General features: G+C 45.4%; 2 protein-coding genes across 2 annotated transcripts; both read right to left on the minus strand.

Moving 5' to 3' along the window:
* Positions 1-7515: 7515 nt before the first annotated feature.
* LOC310961294 (uncharacterized protein) lies at positions 7516-13965 on the minus strand (the record flags this gene model as incomplete). Its single annotated transcript, XM_083933317.1, has 3 exons — positions 13805-13965; positions 12750-12857; positions 7516-8750 (listed from the first exon to the last, which is right to left on the minus strand). The coding sequence occupies exons 2-3, from the start codon at positions 12823-12825 to the stop codon at positions 7516-7518; spliced, it is 1311 nt and encodes a 436-aa protein (XP_083789443.1). The 5' UTR covers positions 12826-12857; positions 13805-13965.
* Positions 13966-15606: 1641 nt separating this feature from the next.
* LOC310961295 (uncharacterized protein) lies at positions 15607-18758 on the minus strand (the record flags this gene model as incomplete). The annotated part of the gene is made up of 4 exons (XM_083933318.1): positions 18655-18758; positions 17293-17423; positions 15967-16452; positions 15607-15713 (listed from the first exon to the last, which is right to left on the minus strand). Exons 2-4 carry the CDS (start codon positions 17369-17371, stop codon positions 15607-15609), a joined length of 672 nt encoding a protein of 223 aa, XP_083789444.1. The 5' UTR covers positions 17372-17423; positions 18655-18758.
* Positions 18759-23968: the final 5210 nt, after the last annotated feature.

Below are 23968 nucleotides of genomic sequence, written 5' to 3' on the forward strand. Positions count from 1 at the left end.
ACAGTGGGCCAGATTTGGCCCACGGGCCTGAGTTTGACAGCCCTGCTTTAAACCTTCCTTATACCAAAATTAAAGCAAAAGTATATTTGTTGTTATCTGGATAAACGGGCCCTTTTACCAAGAGTTTTATTCACCAGTTTGATTTGGTACGTCTGAAGCATTTTTCTGTTCCGGTGCAGAGATTTGAAACTCCTGCAGCTCTGGAGTCAGAGCGTCTCTGTGACGAAGTGAAGCAGCCGCAGACTCTCTGGATCCACACCGAGCAGGACTCAACTCAAAGGCTCTGCACACATCTGCCCTCCTGCAACAGGAAGAACATTCTCACACAAGTATTGAACCCAGCGTCGTTTGATTATCGATCGAAACACAATCCCCTGGAAGGGTTTCACTGCTCACGTTGTTTAAAGACACGTGAGCACACACAGCTGACCTATACCTAACTGTTCTACATCGTCTGCAGAGCCCCGTTTGTGTGTGCCAGCTCTCCGCCCTGCAGCACTCTCACGTGAGTGTGTGGCCAACGGGCTGCAAACCTGATTACCTCCCTGCGGAGATGCTGGCAGGGCGCCAGGGACCCGTCTGAAGTACTGAAGTGATTCATCACTGCAGCGATTTCTGGTGCTGGTGATGTGTGCGGCGGATCTCAGCCTCCACGTCTTCACCGCTGAAGGGCGAAGCTACAGATGTAAAAGGTCGAATGTGTAGAAGGAGCAGAACAGCTCCATCCAGTGTCTCACGATCGTCGTCTCAACAACAAAAAAGAAGTCCAGCAGTGGGGTTGCCAGGTTGGTCAGACCTGGCCCAGCAGCTCCAGGAGACCGGAGTCTGTTTGAGTCTGTTTGAACCCGTCCCCTCCAGAAAATCACAGCATCAAAACAAGGATTAGAGGAGTTTGACTGACAGTTAGTGTTAGCCGTTAGCGTTAGCCGTTCCAGCTAAGTGCAGATGAAAGTTATGTTAGCATCCAGGAGCAGCGTAGCCATGTGGGCGTGCGTTTGAATGGCGTTCCTCTCCTTTCTCTCAGTCCATGGAGTGAATGCTCGGCCTGTATTGACTCTCCTATCAGATCGAATAAAAGAGAATGATTTTTCCACATGAACAGAATAAATTAAGACGATAAAACGTCAGTAAAGTCTTTAAAACAGGATCAGACCCTAAATAAGTGACCCCAAGACCTTCAGCCCATCGATGCGTTGGTTAAATATGATGAAACCCACAGAAACAGAACAGAAGTGAAAAAAAAAACACAATTTAAAAGGATGAAAAAGACGGTTTTGTATTCAGTGCATGTGTTTCTGACCTTATGACCGACTCTGTTACAAACCTCTGAGCCAAAGAAGTAGTAGCTTACGTGCTGCAGACAATGTTTATGCTCTAACTGGGGGATCCTGAGGCGTTCCCAGGCCAGTGTGGAGATCTAATCTCTGCACCTGGTCCTGGGTCTTCCCCGAGGCCTCCTCCCAGCTGGACGTGCCTGGAACACCTCCCTAGGGAGGCGCCCAGGGTTCATCCTTACCAGATGATCCTGAACCACCTCAACTGGCTCCTTTCAACGCAAAGGAGCAGCGGCTCTACTCCGAGTTCCTCACGGATGCTGAACTTCTCCCCCTCTCTCTAAGGGAGACTCCAGACCCCCTCCTGAGGAAACACAGTTCACACGCTTGGACCTGGACCTGGTTCTTTGGGTCCTGACCCAGCTTTCATGACCACAGGTGAGGGTAGGAACCAGGACTGAGGGTAGATCCAGAGCTTTGCCTTTCTCAGCTCTCTTTTCATCACAACGGTGCGGTAGAGCGACTGCAGCACCGCCCCCGCTGCTCCGATTCTCCGGCCAAACTCACGCTCCATCGTCCCCTCACTCGTGAACATGATCCCGAGGTCCTTGAACTCCTTCACTTGGGGTCAGGACTCATTCCCTACCTGGAGAAAGCAATCCACCAGTTTAATCTGGTAGTCTGCGCAACTGTTGCCACTGCAGAAATACCACCGCTCTATTCTGGATGCACCAAAACATCATGAGTCAAGCGTCCTCCACTTCAACCCCATTAGCGAGCCTAACGCGGGGTCCTGTCCCGGTGCATCTGCAGACGTTCGTCCTTCTGCAGCAGCAGGAGCCGAGGCTTTAATGGAGAATGGCTCCGGCGGGGCGAGCGAGACAGGTGCAAGGCCACGAGTGGCTGCATCCTTCCCGTGTATAACAGAGAGGGGGAGGGGCTGCTGTGCACCAGGAAACCTTGAATCTGGTGAGCAGCGGTTGACAGGATGTGTTAAAGAGGGGAAAGGGAAGATGGGATGCACCTGGTGATCGCTCTGTAACTGTAATGGTTTCAGAGCTGCTCCGCCTGATGTCGACTCTTCACCTCTTTGGGTATCACCGTGATAATTTGTCAAAGTTGTAAACAAGCTGTGGACATTTTCTCTCCTCTGAACTGTCAGACTGAGAGCAGAATGGTCCCGTCTGATGTGCGGTGCGTCTGTAGCACCTATGAAGGGAAAAACACGCACATTCATCCTGATCAGAGAGTTATTGAAGTGCAAATGATGGTGTGAAGGTGGAGGAGTAGAGGGGGAATGATGAAACCATCAGTGGGAACGCAGCAACGCTCGGCTCTCTGTTGAGTCGCTGCACCGGCTGCTTCCACACTCTGCAGCAGTCTGCATGTTTACTCTGATGACACTGACACACGGAAATGACATCATGTCGTCCTCTGAGATCAGCTTTATTTATATCAGTATCAAGATCGGCCCCTGCATGACTAATCTACCTCTGACCAACTGAGTCTGTATCGATTTGGATTGTGGCAACTTCTGGTGTCAGTGATGATGAAGCAGCCTCTGAGTCGGCCGAGAAATTTAAAAAAAAGACATTGAGTAAAAATGAAGACAGAGACGAAGTAAATCACCGGAGTAACAGAGTAAAAACCTGCAACATTTGCCTTTGAGAATGAAGTGTCATTAGTCATTAGTCATTTTGTAATTGCATAGATGCAAAATGACTTAAAACAGATGCAAAACACCACAAAAAGATGCAAAATGACTAAAAATAGATGCAAAACCACCACAAAAAGATGCAAAATGGCTAAAAATAGATGAAAAACACCACAAAAAGATGCAAAATGACTAAAAATAGATGAGAAACCACCACAAAAAGATGCAAAATGACTAAAAATAGATGAAAAACCACCACAAAAAGATGCAAAATGACTAAAAAAAGATGCAAAACCACCACAAAAAGATGCAAAATGACTAAAAATAGATGCAAAACCACCTCAAAAAGATGCAAAATGACTAAAAATAGATGCAAACCTCAAGAAACAGCGACCTGAAGTCACCACTGAGGGTCAGCAGTGAGCGTCTCGTCCTGTCTGAGGGAAAGAGTCAGAAAACACGAACGCTGATTCATGACGACAGTGAAGAAGCTCAGCACGGAGCACAGATGCTGTAACCATGACAACGTATTCCAGCTGTTTTGAAGTCATGAAAATAAGACAGAAAGTCATTTTTAAAAGTTTTTCCTTTGTTGTTGTGGGTGAAAGTTTATTATTTTTATTATTGATTCTGATTTGTAATGAAACTTTAAATTTAGTGCATCTTTTTTCTACTGGAAAGAAATAAAAAATACATCTTATTTAACTGTTACACTCAAATTTTACCAACACTGTTCATCTTTGAGGTCAATCTGACCCACTGTGGCACTTTACACATCCAGGAAATGATCATAACAAAGATGGCTGTCGGGCTTTGAAATGGTCTTTGCGGTGCTCTTCCAGAAGGCTAATGATGTCGGCCACGCTGAACTCTGCGGGGCTGACCTTCGCCCCTCAGTCCTTAACAGTGTGTCTGGTCGTATATTGACTCACAGGAAGTTGCTCTAACTTCGACACACATCGTCCAAACTGAACCAAGTTTCCAGACATGATGAGAGTCCAGGCCTGAATATTGACCAACAGCCACAGCTCCGCCTACTGGCTACAGGAAGTCCGCCCGCTATGACAGATTACATCGGATTTACATCAATTTCAGTTTTTTTCAACATCAGTTTTGAATAATCATTTATTTCTATCTTCCTGCACCGACCCTACACTCCGCATGTGGTCAGATAAGAGCCTCAAAACGCTTAAAGACCTGTATGACGAAGGTGCTATGGCGTCGATTTGCCACGCCCATTTTCCAAAACCAATGAAATACGTACATTTCCACCAAGCTTGACTTTAGTGTGAAGTTTGGTGAGTTTTTGAAAAATGATAAAGCCCCAAAAAAAGATTAATTAGGCACAAGAACAATAATAATTCTAGCAAATCCAACAGAACCTTCGCTGAACGACTTCCAGACGATGTTCGGCCCCTGATGGAAACTAAAAACCAACACTTTTATGTTGTTATTCTTTCAAAACAATCAAAAGAACAATATGTTTCATATGTGGAACTTCATATGTGTCTTCAGACTTCCCTGCTGTGTAAATCTTGTCCCACAAACAGCACAACCAAAGGGTTTCTCTCCTGTGTGAACTCTCTTGTGTAGATTAAGATTTGTTTGCTGGTTAAATGTTTTCCCACAAACATCACAACTGAACGGTTTCTCTCCGGTGTGGACTGGCATGTGTTGTTTCAGATTAGTCTTTCTCTTAAACCTTTTCCCACAAACATCACATCCGAACGGTTTCTCTCTTGTGTGGACCTTCATGTGCGTCTTTAGACTTCCCTGCTGTGAGAATCTTTTCCCACACACGTCACACCCAAATGGTTTCTCTCCTGTGTGGACGCTCATGTGCGACTTCAGACTTCCCTGCTGTGTAAATCTGTTCCCACAAAGATCACAACAGAATGGTTTCTCTCCTGTTTCAACTCTCTTTTCCGAATCCACCTTTTGCTTCACTCTAAAACGTTTCTTAGGATCCAAACATCTGGAGGAACTTGTCCCTAAAGAGTCTCCAGCAGACTCAGGTGTCCTGGTCTCCATCCAGTCACTGTCACTGGCGTCAGTTTCAGGTTCAGGTTCAGAGTCTGACAAAGGTTCATTCCAATCATCAGCACTGACTTCGATCTCATAAGTGTCTGAAGCCTCTTCATCGTCAGTGTGTGGTTCTGAATCACTCTCTGGATCTGGGTTCCTGGCTGGTTCTGATCCTCCACAGTCCTCTCCATCAGGTTCGGTTTTTATGTGCGTAGCTGAGCTGCTGGTCGAAGGCTCCGCCTCTCTGCCGTCCCCCGTTTGGCTTTGATGAAGCTGTGAAGACCGAGGCTTCTCTTCTTCGTCTTCACTCTTCACAGTAACAACGATGAACGGGAACCCGGTGACATCGGCCTCCTCCGGTCCACCGAGCTGCTTTCTCTCCGGACTGGTCCAGAATCCCTCCTGCTCCTCTTTAATGTGGAGGGGCTCTGGGTCCTGGTGCAGGTCGGGGCTCCACTCAGGAGGAAGCTCTTCTTTAAACACCAACAGCTGCTGGACATCTGCAGGGAGAACATGATGGACAACTGTGACTTCACATCTCATTATCATTATTTTGTGTGTGAGATCTGTCCTGTTGGACTTGAGCTGGACAGAGCGGTCAACAAGCGCTTCAGTGACATAAATGCAGACATAGACGTAGTAAATCACCGGAGTAACAGAGTAAAAGCCTGCAACATTTACCTTTGAGAAAGAAGTGTCATTAACAAATGTAATGGACTTGGCATAGATGCAAAACCAGCACAAAAAGATGCAAAATGACTAAAAATAGATGCAAAACCAACACAAAAAGATGCAAAATGACTAGAAATAGATGCAAAACCACCACAAAAAGATGCAAAATGACTAAAATAGATGCAAAACCACCACAAACAGATGCAAAATGACTAAAAATAGATGCAAAACCACCACATAAAGATGCAAAATGACTAAAAATAGATGCAAAACCACCACAAAAAGATGCAAAATGACTAAAAATAGATGCAAACCACCACAAAAAGATGCTAAATGACTAAAAATAGATGCAAAACCACCACAAAAAGATGCAAAATGACTAAAAATAGATGCAAAACACCACATAAAGATGCAAAAAGACTAAAAAAAGATGCAAAACTACTGCAAAAAGATGCAAAATGACTAAAAATAGATGCAAAACCACCACATAAAGATGCAAAATGACTAAAAATAGATGCAAAACTACTGCAAAAAGATGCAAAATGGGAATGCAGTTTGTTGACATTGACATTGTCAGGGATCTGTCCCCTTGGTGCGCCACCTCCCAGCGTAACAGGCAGCATTTAGTCGGCTTTAATTTGGAGTTTCTCTGTTGTATCATCACAAACACACGACACAGCTGCTGCAGCATTTCATCCAGCTTCATTCTCAGAGGAGGCAACAACAAAATCTGGTTTTCATGGTTTTAAACAATATAAGCAATTCATATTCTTTGTTAGATATAGAATATAAAAAGAAGAGAAATTGTATTTTTTGTGACAATAATGAAAAAACAAACACGTCATTTTTAAACCTGTTTATTTCATATTGAAAATGATTCATTCACAAATGCAAATGGACTAAAATAACACAAATACAACTATTTAAAACAGAATGTATTAGAACATTACATGGACTTAAACATATTAAAGTAATTCAAACAATTGAGTATAAAGCCGGAGTGCCCTGTCCTGCTCCTGTCCTGCGCCTCCCCTGCATGTGTTGGGTTTCTCCTTCTCCAACACTCCTGACTCTAATGAGAATCAAACCTGTGACGAGCGCCAGCTGCTTGATAACGAGCACATCATCAGACAGGCACTCAGGACCTCTGTGCCGTCTGATGAAACAACAACATTGATGCAACATTGTAGCAGTGAAACCTGTCGACACTGACGAGTGTCTTCAAGATCAAACTCTGTGTTTCAGTTCAACAGTGACTCTGTTAACTGGAGACTTTCAGCTGAGTCGCTCTGCGGTTGCCGTAGTGACTGCAGATGATGGAAACAGGAAAACATGTTTTTAAGAGAGATACATTTAGACTGTATACAAAGGAGATACACTGATAAATGTTGTACTACACCAGGGGCACAGGTGCGTGGCTGGTGGAGCATGAGTCACTCGTTAAACTCAAACAGGAGAAAAACCGTCCGTCGGAGCAGCGGTGTCTTCTAGTCTGCACAGTTTCCGACCTGCAGTGGATTAGCTAACGCTAACGGTTAACGCTAACAGCTAACGCTAACTGTCAGTCAAACTCCTCTAATCCTTGTTTTTATGCGACTGTATTTTTTTTATCTGTGATTTTATATGCGTTTCTTTCAAATGTTTGAAATGTTCAGTGTGAAACACTTTGAATTGCCTTACATAAATAAACTTGACTCCATTTTAAAACTGTGGGATAATGTTTTAGAGTTTCCAGTCCCTCATATAGCCAGATCCTCTTTTCTCTGTTTATATCATATATGTCATCATCACATGACATCAATTTCAGGCACTTTATTGCTAATCCAAGCACTTTTCAAACTACTGAACTTGTCTATTACATTTGAACGTGTCCTATCTTAGTTGAAATGGTTAAGACACGGGGTTTGTCGGGGTTCTATCGGAGTGGACGTTCATGTGCCTCGTCACGCTTCCCTGTTGTGTGAATATCTTCCCACAAACGGCACAACTAAACGGTTTCTCTCCTGTGTGGACTCGCATGTGTCTCTTCAGATCTGCCTGATGTGAAAATATTTTGCCACAAAAGGCACAGTCGAACGGTTTCTCTCCTGTGTGGACTTTCGTATGTCGCTTCAGATCTGCTTGGCGTGAGAATATTTTCCCACAGACATCACAACCAAATGGTTTCTCTCCTGTGTGGACTCGCATGTGTCCCTTCAGATCTCCCTGGCGTGAAAATATTTTTCCACAGACATCACAACCGAATGGTTTCTCTCCTGTGTGGACTCTCGTGTGTAGAGTAAGATTTGTCTGATGGTTAAATCTTTTCCCACAAACATTACAACCGAATGGTTTCTCTCCTGTGTGGACCCTCTTGTGTAGATTAAGATTTGTTTGCTGGTTAAATCTTTTCCCACACACATCACAACCAAATGGTTTCTCCCCGGTGTGGACTGGCATGTGTTGTTTTAGATTATTCTTTCTCTTAAACCTTTTCCCACAAACATCACATCCAAATGGTTTCTCTCCGGTTTCAACACTCTTCTCAGAATCCACCTTTTGCTTCACTCTTAAACGTTTCTCAGGATCCAAACATCTGGAGGAACTTGTCCCTAAAGAGTCTCCAGCAGACTCAGGTGTCCTGGTCTCCATCCAGTCACCGTCACTGGCGTCAGTTTCAGTTTCAGGTTCAGAGTCTGACAAAGGCTCATTCCAATCATCAGCACTGACTTCGATCTCATAAGTGTCTGAAGCCTCTTCATCGTCAGTGTGTGGTTCTGAATCACTCTCTGGATCTGGGTTCCTGGCTGGTTCTGATCCTCCACAGTCCTCTCCATCAGGTTCGGTTTTTATGTGCGTAGCTGAGCTGCTGGTCGAAGGCTCCGCCTCTCTGCCGTCCCCCGTTTGGCTCTGATGAAGCTGTGAAGACCGAGGCTTCTCTTCTTCGTCTTCACTCTTCACAGTAACAACGATGAACGGGAACCCGGTGACATCGGCCTCCTCCGGTCCACCGAGCTGCTTTGTCTCCGGACTGGTCCAGAATCCCTCCTGTTCCTCTTTAATGTGGAGGGGCTCTGGGTCCTGGTGCAGGTCGGGGCTCCACTCAGGAGGAAGCTCTTCTTTAACCACCAACAGCTGCTGGACATCTGCAGGGAGAACATTACGGACAACTGTGACTTCACACCTCATTATCATTGTTTTATGTGTGAGATCTGTCTTGTTGGACTCGAGCTGGACAGAGCGGTCAACTAGCGCTTTGGCATTCTCAGGGATCTGTCCCCTTGGTCCACCACCTCCCAGCGTAACAGGCAGCATTTAGTCAGTGTAGGAGCCATGTTTTATTTATAAACCCTTATACCTCCAGACCATTAGGGGGAAGTATTTCCTTCTGTGTGACTGACCTGAACCGGATGGTTGCAGTGGTAGGCAGGTTACTTGCGGTTACTCAGCTGTTGCTGATTAATGGAGGAGCAAACAGTTTGACTGCGTTTGTGATAATTATGCGGCTTCATAAAGAAATTAAATGACGATTATTAGTTTGAATGCAAAGAAACTTTTTGTTGGTTATTTGCTCGAGTACACGTCAAAACAAACAATCAGCACCCAGTAGTGGGAGGATTAGTCACTACATTTATGTAAAAACTGCTTCGTTTGGAGGAAGGAAACCTGGACTCGTCGCATTTTGATTCAGCGAGCGGGTAAAGTGAACGCTGCGTTACGATGGACATCTAAACTCACCTGTCTCTCGGCTACTGGAGCCACCGGGGAGCACAGCGGGCTTGGAGCTGGAGCCGCTGCTGGAACTGCCAGGATACCATGTGTCGGGCATCAGCGTGGGCTACTGGAACTGCTTGTAGGACATCTGGATGTCAGATCATCCCTGCCAGCCAACGCAACATTGGGGTATGTGGTTCAGCGCCATTGTAAATAGCGTGTGCACATAACGGCACAATATGCGTAAATCCAATGCATTGGTAGCGGACTCGCAGCTGCCTTGAATAAACTTTGCGTGTGTTTTGTGCGGATACATAGTACTGATTTTGCGTGCTAATAAATAAAGCATTGACTTTTGTCCAACATGGCAGAAGAGGAGAAACCGGACGGACATTCTGGGAGTGAGACTGACTTTATTCAGGGTGGGAGGTAAAACCCGAACTGAAACTGGAGCTCCTGATCAAGAGGACGATGAAAATAAAATTGGCGTGGAGGCACAAAATCAAGCTGCTGCTGGTGGTAATGAGGAGGAGATCCAGACTGAACCTGATCTCAAATGTAGCTTTAAAATCCTCCAGGAAGCCATCACATCATAAAGGTTCCTTCTCTAGCAGCGAATCCTCTGCAGCCCTTTGCGGAGGCGCAAAGGGCTGGACTCTTGACTCGCATGCTCTGGAGGACCAGGCGTTTCTGTTAAAGAGAGAAGAGCAGCTTGCGTTGAACACCAGGTAGCAGTCGCAAGTGCTAAACTGGCGGTGCTACAGGCCGGTGGCAGCAGCAGAGGCAGCATCGAAGCACTCTGATGGCGTGGAGTCGTATTTCCGCAAAGGGACTAAAACCAGGGCTGTCCATCTTAATCCACACGCTTCAGTTTGTACCTCAGCCCACTCAGCAGCAGTGTCTCATCATCAGTTGGACCCTGCAGCTCATCCAGGTGACACCATCTCAAAATAAGCTCACCTGTGATCTCGAGCTCTCTCCGGCCTCATTTTGAGTTGCCTGAAATTCCAGCTGTCACGCAAAGGTTTTCCATCTGTGCCAGGTCAATGTCAGTCAGTAGGAGACCTCTACAGTGTGTTAACTATCACACAAAGTCTCTTCTGGTTCAAATGCAAACATCACTGTTACTGCCACAGCGGGAAATCCCAACCTACGATGGAGATGCTCTGTAGTTCAACTCCTATATAAAGGCCTTTGAGCACCGTGTGGAGGCAAAGACCAAGTGTAAGGGAGACTGTCTGGACTACCTTGAGCAGTACACAAGGGGGCAGCTGAGGGGGACATTGTGTGCAGCTGCCTTCACATGAGCGCCAAAAAGGGAAACGCTGTTGCCAGGCAGCTGCTTAAGGATCATTTTGGGAATGAATTTAGCATAACAGCAGATTATATGGAAAACTTCACAGCTGGCCAAGTATCATGTTCAAGTTCAGGGGTTGAACACCCAAGGACGAAAGACCAGGATTCATCTTCGTAGCGTGGGTCATGAAAAAACAGTAACGCGTTCCATTGTTAAAGGACTGGAGATTTCAGACTCTCCACAGACAACATCCTCAGTGAAGCAGAGCTGACCAAAGGGCCCCATCTTAGTGCTTAAAGTCCCTCACATTAATTCTGATGGTGATCTGTTAATTGGCAACAATGCATCCAAGCTGATGGAGCCGTGGGAGGGGGTTAAAAGTCGGGGTGAAGGGCTCTACGCCATCAGAACTATAGTGGGGGGGTAATAAATGGTCCAGTACACGGAAGTGGTGATAGTGAGAGTGGTTACCCTTCAGTTCATTCCATCAGTCTAACAATAATCAAACTGTGACGAGCTTCAGCTGCTTGATAACGAGCAGAGCATTAGACTCAGGTGTGTTGGAGCAGAGAGAAACCTAAAACATGCAGGACAGTGACTCCAGGACCTGGATTGCGACCACTGGTCTAGATAAACAAGACACAGGGATCCAGACCTCGACCAAAATGACAGAGTGTGTGACTGAATCAATATGTAAGAGGCTAAACAGCAACAGAGCAACAGAGTGACAGATAAGACAGGAACAATACGTCCGTCAGCACCGTAACACAAACGCGTAACACGTGAGCTCCTGCAGCTTCTCTAACATCAGGACACGAGTTACAGTCTCAGTGTGTGACGGACCTGGAGTCTCCGTCCGTGACGAGTCGGGACGGACGGTTTCTGCCGTCTGTCGGCAGCTCATGAGCAGAGTGACAGCAGAAGTTCATTGTCTTTTACAAGAGACCCGGCCAAGACGGTTCCACACTTACAGACGAAGGTTAGAAACAACGGAGAACACAGACATAGAGTCCCATCAGAACATCATTAATGTTCAAATCCCTCTGTGTGGAGTTTGCATGTTGTCCCCGTGTCTGCGTGGGTTTTCTCCGGGTTCTCCGGTTTCCTCCCACAGTCCAAAGACGTGCAGGTGTTCGGTTCATTGATGACTCTAAATCACCCGTAGGTGTGAATGGTTGTCTGTCTCTGTTCGTCTCTATGTGTCCTGTGATAGACTGGCGTCCTGTCCAGGGTGGACCCCGCCTCACGCCCGATGTCAGCTGGGATCGGCTCCAGCCCCCCCGTGACTCCGACAGGGACAAGAGGCTGAAGATGAATGAATGAATGAATGAATAAATAGAGAAACCAGCTCCTTCAGTTTCACTTCCTTCTGCAGCTGCTTCCATACGGAGGGCGTAGCAGAACTGAACGCCCTGTTCCCCGGTTCAGTCCGGACTCTGGGTCCAGTTAGAAAGATCAGATCCTCAGAGCGTGGCTGACGAGTTCCTGTGCTTTTCCTGCAGGTATGAAGCACGATCACCGCGGATATTCTTTTAAATAAGGATGTGCCAATGATGGAGTCTAAGGGGGGGGTGGGGCAAACCATCCAACTGCAGCACACGAGGAGCAGTGGTGCTGAGGGTTTCAAAATTAGTGATAAACCTCAGTGCTCCGTGGTCGACCGCGTCCAGAGACTGGAGGCACTTTGAAGATGCGTTCATGTATAAAACATCACCGTAGTCCATCACGGACGCAAACGCTGCGGCAACAAGGGTTTTTTTGGCGTCACAGAACAAAAACAAGATTTTATCTTTAGTTCTTTCACAAGTTGCTGGATGTGAGGCTTAAATATCATTTATAATCCCAGATATTTATATTTATATTCATCGTTTTTAAGCATCTGGTAAGGATGAACCCTGGGCGCCTCCCTAGGGAGGTGTTCCAGGCACGTCCAGCTGGGAGGAGGCCTCGGGGAAGACCCAGGACCAGGTGGAGAGATTAGATCTCCACACTGGCCTGGGAACGCCTCAGGATCCCCCAGTTAGAGCTGGTTAATGTGGCCCGGGAAAGGGAAGTTTGGGGTCCCCTGCTAAAGCTGCTGCCCCCGAGACTTCGGCGGTGCCCCCCAACACTGGTCTGAACACGATTCACTCACCTCGGTCACAGTCGTCCTCCTTGCTGGTGCGTTCAGGGGTCCTGCAGCCGGCCCTTGGTGTGTGATGGTCGTCCATCCCTCCTACATCACTGTAGCGTCCTAATACGCCTAAACAATGTGAACAATTCATATTTTCTGTTAGATATTTTTTAAGACATTCACTGATTCAAATATATCTTTAGAAAAAAGAGAAATTGTATTTGTTATGACGTTAATTTACATTTTTTTTAGATTTAAACCTGTTTATTTCATATTAAAAAAAATCTTCATTCACAAAAGCAAAATAAACCACAAATACAACGATTTAAAACCGAATTTGGACGCTGTATTAAAACATTACATGGACTAAAAATAGTAAAGAAATGAAAACAATTGAAAAGTTTAAAGCTTTACATATTTTCCTTTAATGTTTTTATTGTTTCTTATGACCCTTATGTTTATAATCTTGATCTGTTCTCGTCCGTTTCTGAATTTTGTTCTTTTAGTGTGAAAATAAACAAAAGATAAAGAATTAACTATTTATATCAGGTATTGACTGATGTGGATGTTTTAAAGCCGATGACTGATACAGACAATTTTCTTCAGCCAATACGACTTTTGCTTATCATAGAAATGACACAATGATGAAAACAGATGTTACGAGTCTCAATTATAAAAAAGGAACATTTACTGAAGTTAACTTAATTTTCTTAATTTTCACTAAAACAGTTTTAAAACTTAATTAATTAACTTAAAGAATAAGTTTCTCTCACAATTGTTGCATTTTTCTTTTCATTTGTAAGAAAAAAACTTATTTCCATTATGTCTTTTTACAGTCAACACCTTATTTTGAAACCCGGAAGTGGTCCCAGACTGTCACTTCCGCTAGCTTCACTGACTGAACCGTTTGATTAAAAGTCTAAATCGCTGTTTGACTCTTTTCTTCCTCTGTTGATGTTGAAATCTTCCCTTCATGTAAAAAATAAAACACTTCTATCCTAAATTAGCTCCAAGTGTCCAAAGAGCTAACGCGTTAGCACCGTTAGCTCCGCAGCTAAGTCTCCATAGCAACCTACTTTGACGGTGTTCCGGAGCGGAAGTGCGGCGCTGCTCCAGAGAAGAAGAAGAACAGACCGGAGATCAGCTGTTCTTCAGCACCGACGGGGCCGGACACCGTGTCTCTGTGTGACACACACACTTTCACACACTTTGTCTCTGCTAACACACACAACCGGTGTGTTCTCCACCCGCAGTCCTTCTTCTTCTTCTGCGGGTTTAACGGCGGATGGACGGACCGACTTCAGTAGCGCAGCGCCACCTACCGCACCGGAGGATGCGACACCGGAGGATGCAACTCCGGAGGATGTAACTCCGGAGGATGTAACACCGGAGGATGCAACACCGGAGGATGCAACACCGGAGGATGTAACACCGGAGGATGCAACACCGGAGGATGTAACACCGGAGGATGCAACACCGGAGGATGCAACACCGGAGGATGCAACACCGGAGGATGCAACACCGGAGGATGTAACACCGGAGGATGCAACACCGGAGGATGTCACACCGGAGGATGCAACACCGGAGGATGCAACTCCGGAGGATGTAACACCGGAGGATGTAACACCGTCATCTACGTCCTTTCACAATAAAAGAACCAAAATATATTTTCCAAAATTCAATTCAATTTTATTTATGATGCCAAATCATAACAAAAGTTATCTCAGGACACTTTAGAGTAGGGCGGCAGCAGCTCAGACCATAAGTGACACGGCTGAGAGCCGGAGGGTCACCGGTTCGAATCCCTTTGTGGACCATGAATGGAAGAAGAAGAAGAAGAAGAAGAAGAAGAAGAAGAAGAAGAAGAAGAATTCCTTTATCCGTCCCGCAATGGGGAAATTCAATTTTCACTCTATTTTTTTACACACACACACACACACACACACACACACACACACACACACACATGCACAGACAGGACCTATATACATGCAATTAATGGAGAGATGTCAGAGTGAGGGGGCTGCCAGTGACCAGCGCCCCGGGCAGTTGGGGGTTCGGCGCCCCTTGCTCAGCCGCACCTCTGCAGTGCCCAGGAGATGAACTGGCACCTCTCCAGCCACCAGTCCATGCTCCATCCATGGTCCACACAGGGACTCAAACCAGCGGCCCTCCGGTTCCCAGCCAAGCGTGGGCCGGTGGCTGGAGAGGTGCCACTCTGACATCTCCCCATTAATTACATGTATATTGGTCCTGTTTGTGCAGGTGTGTGTATTTTGGGCCTGTGTGTGTGTGTGTGTGTGTGTAACCTGAAAATTTAATTTCCCCTTGCGGGATTAATCAAGTTCTTCTTCTTCTTCTTCTTTGTTCAGATGGTTGTACTGTCATTAAAGTAAATATGAACGGATAAAGCCGACCCTCAGTCATGTTACATCATCTATCATCATGGTTTATTCACGTTTGCACGCGTTGTAACGTAGTTGAAATAGTTAAAACACGGGGTTTGTGCGGGTTCTATCTGAGTGGACGCTCATGTGTCTCGTCACACTTCCCCGTTGTGTGAATATCTTCCCACAGAGGGAACAACTAAATGGTTTCTCTCCGGTGTGGACTCGCATGTGTCTCTTCAGACCTCCCTGTAGTGAGAATCTTTTCCCACACTCATCACAACCAAACGGTTTCTCTCCCGTGTGAACTCTCGTGTGACTCTTCAGATCTCCCTGGCATGTGAATATCTTCCCACAGACATCACAACCGAACGGTCTCTCTCCCGTGTGGACTCTCATGTGTAACTTCAGATGTCCCTGATGTATAACTCTTTTCCCACAAACATCACAGCCAAATGGTTTCTCTCCGGTGTGGAGCGGCATGTGCTGTGTCAGATTATTCTTCCTCTTAAATCTTTTCCCACAAACGTCACATTCAAACGGCGACTCTCCAGTGTGGACTCTCTTGTGTCGATTAAGATTCGTTTGCTGGCTGAATCTTTTCCCGCACACGTCACAGAAAAAGGGTTTCTCTCCGGTGTGGACTCTGATGTGTTGTTTAAGATTCCTCTTCCTCTTGAACTTTTTCCCACACAGATTACAACAGAGTAGTTTCTCTCCCCTGTGGACTCTCGGGTGTGAATCGACCTTTTGCTTCAGTCTTAAACGTTTCTCAGGATCCAAACATCTGGAGGAACTTGTCCCTAAAGAGTCTCCAGCAGACTCAGGTGTCCTGGTCTCCATCCAGTCACCGTCACTGTCTTCAGTTTCAGTTTCAGGTTCAGAGTCTGACAAAGGTTCATTCCAATCATCAGCACTGACTTCGATCTCATAAGTGTCTGAAGCCTCTTCATCGTCAGTGTGTGGTTCTGAATCAGTCTCTGGATCTGGGTTCCTGGCTGGTTCTGATCCTCCACAGTCCTCTCCATCAGTTTCGGTTTTTATGTGCGTAGCTGAGCTGCTGGTCGAAGGCTCGGCCTCTCTGCCGTCCCCCGTTTGGCTTTGATGAAGCTGTGAAGACCGAGGCTTCTCTTCTTCGTCTTCACTCTTCACAGTAACAACGATGAACGGGAACCCGGTGACATCGGCCTCCTCCGGTCCACCGAGCTGCTTTCTCTCCGGACTGGTCCAGAATCCCTCCTGTTCCTCTTTAATGTGGAGGGGCTCTGGGTCCTGGTGCAGGTCGGGGCTCCACTCAGGAGGAAGCTCTTCTTTAACCACCAACAGCTGCTGGACATCTGCAGGGAGAACATTACGGACAACTGTGACTTCACACTGACGTCTCTGGGGTCGTTACGTCGGTGTCCAGGTCTTTCCAGGATGTGTCAGAGTAGAACTGCAGCTATCGAATCTTTTTGTAATCAAGTATTTTACCGATTATTACATCGATTAAACATCATCAGAGGAATCGGATAAAAATTTTTATAATTTTGAGTAAAAATGTATTAGAATTTGTGCTTTTTTGCAAAAAAATATATTAAGTCTGGGGTGGAAACCTAACAGGGGTGTGTGTGTGTGTGTGCGCGTGTGAGAGGGAGAGAGAGAGCGACACAAGGTGTGTGTGTGTTTGTGTGTGTTTGATTGTATGTGCATGTGTGTGTGAGGGAGAGAGAGAGAGAGAGAGAGACGAAAGGTGTGTGTGTGTGTGTATGTGCGTGTGTGTGTGTGTGTGTGAGGGAGAGAGAGAGAGAGAGAAGAAAGATGTGTGTGTTGAAGGCAATACCCTCGCAGTTTACCATGAATTTGAAGTTACTATTTAAACATTTCAGAGTGGTGAATAAACTTCTACATAACACAAGTGTTTCTCCTTAAACAGGTTTAAATAATTAAATCATTAAATGACTCAGAGATATTAATTATTTATATATTTATATTTTTACCGTAACAACAAACCAAAGTCTACAGACTGATCAGAGAGGAGACGTTCTGTTCAACATAAAAAACAATCATGGAGGCGTTCACCAAGACAGCTACGCATTCACTTCCTGTTTCTAACATCTCCGTCACTACGGCAACCTTTGCTATGAATTGGAACTGTAAATAAAGTTGAATTAAATTGAACCTGGTGATTCCCTCACCTCTGTCGCAGTCGTCCTCCCTGCTGGTGCGTTCAGGGGTCCTGCAGACGGCTGTGGGTGCGTGCTGGCTGTCGTCCATCACTCCTACATCACTGCAGCGGCGTGGACCGAGACCGTGGTCGTGCTTCAGACTGTGAAACAAGGACGAGCGCTGAAACACCTTCAGGGGGGAGGTTTTACTCAGGGTAACAAAGGATTTAAGACTATTTAAGATCAGATATGTGCTTAATAAAGTTTCATGTATGAGGCCCAATGTGTTTTTAAAGCACATCGAGGATTCAGCCATTTCACAGTAGAAATGTGGGACTTTTATTTTGTAAAATATCTTAAATGATACAATAAAAATACTTAATTTTAAATATTTACTATAGTAACAATATTATTTATATAGTATAGTTTTTCTGTTTATATATCCACAACAATTTAGACATCGGAATTTAAACTACACTTCTCCTGATACTGTTTTTTTATATTTAATAATTTACATTATATTTGACATCTCATCTTCAGCCTCTTATCCGGGGTCAGGTCTCGGGGGCAGCAGCTTTAGCAGGGGACCCCAAACTTCCCTTTCCCGGGCCACATTAACCAGCTCTAACTGGGGGATCCTGAGGCGTTCCCAGGCCAGTGTGGAGATCTAATCTCTCCACCTGGTCCTGGGTCTTCCCCGAGGCCTCCTCCCAGCTGGACGTGCCTGGAACACCTCCCTAGGGAGGCGCCCAGGGTTCATCCTTACCAGATGATCCTGAACCACCTCAACTGGCTCCTTTCAACACAAAGGAGCAGCGGCTCTACTCTGAGTTCCTCACGGATGCTGAACTTCTCCCCCTCTCTCTAAGGGAGACTCCAGACCCCCTCCTGAGGAAACACATTTCACACGCTTGGACCTGGACCTCGTTCTCTCGGTCATGAGAATATTTGACATGCAATATTTTATTCCTTATTATGAGTTCATTTATTTAACTGTCTTTTGAGTTAAGTTTTATTTTCTTTTTTTTTTTAGAATTTAATCTATTTCTCAGAAATGCAGTTTTAATGTAAAATGGCATTTTATTTTATTACTTTGTCTGGATATTAAATTTAAAACGTGTTATGAAATGTTTCCATGTGTGATGCTGTTGTAATAATAATGCTGTTAACTGTTAATTTTCACTTAAACATTATAAAAACACTTGCGACATTTTTATTTTCATTACTAAGAAGCAAACTTTTCCATTATCTAGTTTGTTTAAAGTGTTAAAACCCTTATTTTGAAAACCGGACGTGGTCACAGACTGTAACTTCACCAACATGGCGGTTAGCGCCACAGAGCTAACGCGTTAGCACCGTTAGCTCCGCGGCTAAGTCTCCATAGCAACCTACTTTGACGGGGCTCCGGAGCGGAAGTGCGGCGCTGCTCCAGCGAAGAAGAACAGACCGGAAATCAGCTGTTCTTCCGCAGCGACGCGTCTTTATGGTTTAATAACAAATGTAGTTATTAATGCTGCTAACACACACTCATGCTAACACACACTCATGCTAACACACACTCATGCTAACACCACAGGCTAACACACGCTACTCACAGTCCCCCACAATGCACCGCTCTTAAAGAGACAGGCACCTGTTTGGTGAACACAACAGAGTTTATTATGATGAATAATAACTTAGTTTAGTTTTAGTTTATTTCTAATATGTGGAAAAACTAAATTATTATACATTAATAGGCAGTCATAAAGAAAAGGAATAATAAAACTTATTTAATTCCGCCCCTTTTTAATAAATATTACTATAAATTAATCATAACATTAATAATAATAACTTCCATTTGTCTTTCTTCCATTATCCTTGTTCTGTATCTAACAAAGCATCATTCTATTACAAAGATATTTATCTGAATAAAATATTATATTAACTGTATTAATATGTATTTACTTAATAAAGTTGTAAATATTACAAATTTTTCCTGAAAATATTAAAACTTCTATCTTGAAATAAATCGACGTTTTTCTTGACATATTAGAAGTTTTTCTTAAAATGTGTGTGTGTGTGTGTGTGTGTGTGTGTGTGTGTGCGTGTGTGTGTGTGTGTGTGTGTGTGTGTGCGTGTGTGTGTGTGTGTGTGTGAGAGAGAGAGAGAGGGAGAGAGAGAGGTGTGTTACAGTCATTACTTCATAATATTCAGGTATAAAAGTCCCAGATAATTTATATATAAGTTATAATATAATATAAATTATAATATAATATTATACTCACTTCCTCTCTGAGTTCATCGTCTTCACTAAACTGAGGAAACACACCGACCTTCTTACATCTGTCCCTCTCTGATGCACTGAGCTCTTTTCACCACTAAGGGTCAGCAGCCAGCAAGAATAATAATAATAATTATTATTATTATCATTATTATTATTATTATTATTATTATTAATATTATAGCCTATGAGACAGCAGCTCACTCCCTTTACGTGTCATGACGCTGGATCATTTATTGTCTGTCTGAATAAATATGAAAAGTTAATCATCTCTTTGAAGCCATGATAAGAGAGCATGAGCTCATCATGATGCAAATACATTATCATCATAAGATAAGTTTATCAGTACAGCACAATTCAACAACACAGAGCGGATCTGTCCCATGTTTAGTCCTGACTCTGGGGACACAGAGCAGACCTGCCCCATGTTTAGTCCTGACTCTGGGGACACAGAGCAGACCTGTCCCATGTTTAGTCCTGACTCTGGGGACACAGAGCAGACCTGTCCCAGGTTTAGTCCTGACTCTGGGGACACGGAGCAGACCTGTCCCATGTTTAGTCCTGACTCTGAGGACACGGAGCAGACCTGTCCCATGTTTAGTCCTGACTCTGGGGACACAGAGCAGACCTGTCCCATGTTTAGTCCTGACTCTGGGGACACAGAGCAGACCTGTCCCAGGTTTAGTCCTGACTCTGAGGACACGGAGCAGACCTGTCCCATGTTTAGTCCTGACTCTGGGGACACGGAGCAGACCTGTCCCATGTTTAGTCCTGACTCTGGGGACACAGAGCAGACCTGTCCCATGTTTAGTCCTGACTCTGGGGACACAGAGCAGACCTGTCCCATGTTTAGTCCTGACTCTGGGGACACAGAGCAGACCTGTCCCATGTTTAGTCCTGACTCTGGGGACACATAGCAGACCTGTCCCATGTTTAGTCCTGAGTCTGGGGACACAGAGCAGACCTGTCCCATGTTTAGTCCTGACTCTGGGGACACAGAGCAGACCTGTCCCATGTTTAGTCCTGACTCTGGGGACACAGAGCAGACCTGTCCCATGTTTAGTCCTGACTCTGGGGACACAGAGCAGACCTGTCCCATGTTTAGTCCTGACTCTGGGGACACGGAGCAGACCTGTCCCATGTTTAGTCCTGACTCTGGGGACACAGAGCAGACCTGTCCCATGTTTAGTCCTGACTCTGGGGACACGGAGCAGACCTATCCCATGTTTAGTCCTGACTCTGGGGACACAGAGCAGACCTGTCCCATGTTTAGTCCTGACTCTGGGGACACAGAGCAGACCTGTCCCATGTTTAGTCCTGACTCTCGGGACACAGAGCAGACCTGTCCCATGTTTAGTCCTGACTCTGGGGACACAGAGCAGACCTGTCCCATGTTTAGTCCTGACTCTGGGGACACGGAGCAGCAGCAGCGTTCTGGATGAACTGCAGCTGTCTGATGGACTTTTTATGGAGACCTGTAAAGACACAGTTACAGTAGTGGAGCCTGCTGAAGAGAAAGGCATGGACACGTTTTTCTAAGTCCTGCTGACACAAACAGTAAGTCCTTTAACACTGATATATTTAGATGATTGCAGTGACTTTGTAATCATAATGTGATGCTGCAGGTGTTAGAAGCCGTCCCTGTTCTTACGGAGAGCCCACATTTGTTACCACAGAGTGACAAGATCCAAAATTAACTTTTCCTACAGGAACGACCGGCTGCAGTGTGTAGTTGTAACGTCCTGCTGCCAGACATTTTGGCAACGCTGCAAAGCCTGAGTCATGGCCTGGGCAACTTCCTAATGCAGCCCCCACCCCCACCCCCACCCCGACCACGCCACACCACACCACACCTCGCACATCTGGCTCTACATGCGTCTCCCTCTCAGACACGGCAAAGAAGGAGAAACCGGAGGAGTGTCGTGGTTAATGTGGGCTCCAGAGTGTCACAGAGAGGCCCCGCGTACCACGTCCACCTAAACCTGCTCTTTTCTCTGTGCGGATCAGGACTCAAAGGAGTGTGAGACCAGCTGTCAGCTCATGATTTACCCATGATCTCTGTTTTCCTGCTGAAACTGAAAGAGGATGTGTGAACGCAGCTGCACTCTGAAGATACAGTTCCACTACGGCAGCGACGTAAAACAGAGCGCAAACGTACGTTAACGGTCTCGACCTTTTGCAGGGTCTGTGTTTCTGCTTCCTGTTGGATGTTGTGACCAATAAAAAGTATTGCAGAGTCATCGTATTAACAAGAGTTACGTAATATGACATCAGTGACAGGGAAAATACAGCTTTAACGTCTCCGGATGATTATTGACATCAAGTTTTATGAAATGTTATGTTTGAATATGCAAATGAGGCTTTATGATATGCTAACTTTTGGTGAATTTAAGAGAAATCTACAGACATAGTGTAGAGAAATAAATGTTTTCTGTCCACTAGTCTGAAAGAAGACGTGTTATAGAAGCAAAATAGACCAAAATGTATTTATTTTTTAAACGCCTTAAAGCGTCATTCCAACATAAAATCATCCCGTGGTCTTTGTTTGGCACTAACATCCATCAAATAATCCATCGAGACAGTTTTTTTCGTGTAACAACAATTAACGGAGAAATCCAGGAGAGTGGCTAACAACCGGACGTGGCTAACAGTGATTAGCTCGGGGCAGCACAGTGAAGGCATTCAAAGGTCTTTTTTAACCACTAATGCTGCTGAAAATAACAGCAAACCTCTGCAGCAGCATGAGAAGAGTCCCTACACACACAACAAAGCAGCAACAGCGTAGTTAGTGAAGCCAGAGTTTATTAAAAGAGTGTTTTAAAGACTTAAACTGTCTCGATGGATAATTTGACGACCAAATTTGCAGAAAAAGACCCTGGGATGATTTTAACGCTTCAAACAGAAATAAAGTGAGGAGCAGCGGGGGCGGAGCTGCAGTCGCTCTACCGCACCGTTGTGATGAAAAGAGAGCTGAGGAAGGCAAAGCTCTGGATCTACCCTCAGTCCTGGTTCCTACCCTCACCTGTGGTCATGAAAGCTGGGTCAGGACCCAAAGAACCAGGTCCAGGTCAGGACCCAAAGAACCAGGTCCAGGTCCAAGCGTGTGAAATGTGTTTCCTCAGGAGGGGGTCTGGAGTCTCCCTTAGAGAGAGGGGGAGAAGTTCAGCATCCGTGAGGAACTCGGAGTAGAGCCGCTGCTCCTTTGCGTTGAAAGGAGCCAGTTGAGGTGGTTCAGGATCATCTGGTAAGGATGAACCCTGGGCGCCTCCCTAGGGAGGTGCTCCAGGCACGTCCAGCTGGGAGGAGGCCTCGGGGAAGACCCAGGACCAGGTGGAGAGATTAGATCTCCACACTGGCCTGGGAACGCCTCAGGATCCCCCAGTTAGAGCTGGTTAATGTGGCCCAACTGAACGCTCTCCATCGTCCTTATAATTAGTGCTTCATTAAAAAGTCTTTTCCACGACTCTTCCTTAGACTTTACAGTCATATTTCCATTTCTGGGGAAATTACACAAAACTACGAACCTGTCGAGAAAAGAATCACAAACCCACTGAGATAAAAATCACAGTTTAATTTCATACAGGTTTTTTCTAAAAGGTCAGAATTAGAAATTGCACGGTAACGGCCTCGTTCCCTTTTTACACTCTGTAAAAAAAACACATGATCCAGTTTGTCAGATGACTGCATCACTGTGTCTGAATATGCACTGATTCCATATTACACAGATATAAACGTTAATCACACATGTTCCCTGATTCGTCTTTGGTTCCTCTCCGTCTACATTATTATTTAACTGCTGTTCATTACAATAAAACGCATCTGTGACATCGAGGATGTGACGCCTACGAACAGTAAATCTGGAGCAACTTTGACTCGGGTCAGAGAGGCTGAAGTCCTCGTCCCCGACATCCAAACACAGAGTGAAGATGCCACCGACTCTCTCGCTTGTGTTGTCGTGGAAACGTCCTGAATCGCCTCAGACGTTTTCCACCTCAGCCACGATGCTTCATCCAAACGCTGATTCACATTTATTAAAGAAAGGCACTGAACGTCCAGTAGAGCCCACACAGTGTTCTCAGCATCACAACGTGGTAAAAAAGACACTTTCATGCTTAAAAAACACAAGAAAAAATAAATTAAGTCCCTTAAAACTACAGCGTCCGGTGCTGAAGTCACGCTCAGTGTTACCTTCCACAGTAAAACACACTCAGACGCTCAGACTCACAGGGGGGAACATGATCTGGAGTAAATGTCAGAGACGACCTCGGTCACTGCCAGCAGCGCTCCGAGCGTCTATTCAGGGCGGGAGACGGGGTATTTTAAGCGAGAGGCCAACTCAATTGCAGTCTTGTCCCTTGTCGACACACACTGAATCACGCAGTAACAAGAAACCACAGCCAGAGATCTGATTGTACGATACGCTCCGAACTCGACGACGTCGTAAAC

Source organism: Echiichthys vipera (assembly GCF_963691815.1).
Source record: "Echiichthys vipera genome assembly, chromosome: 18".
NCBI lineage: Eukaryota > Metazoa > Chordata > Actinopteri > Perciformes > Trachinidae > Echiichthys > Echiichthys vipera.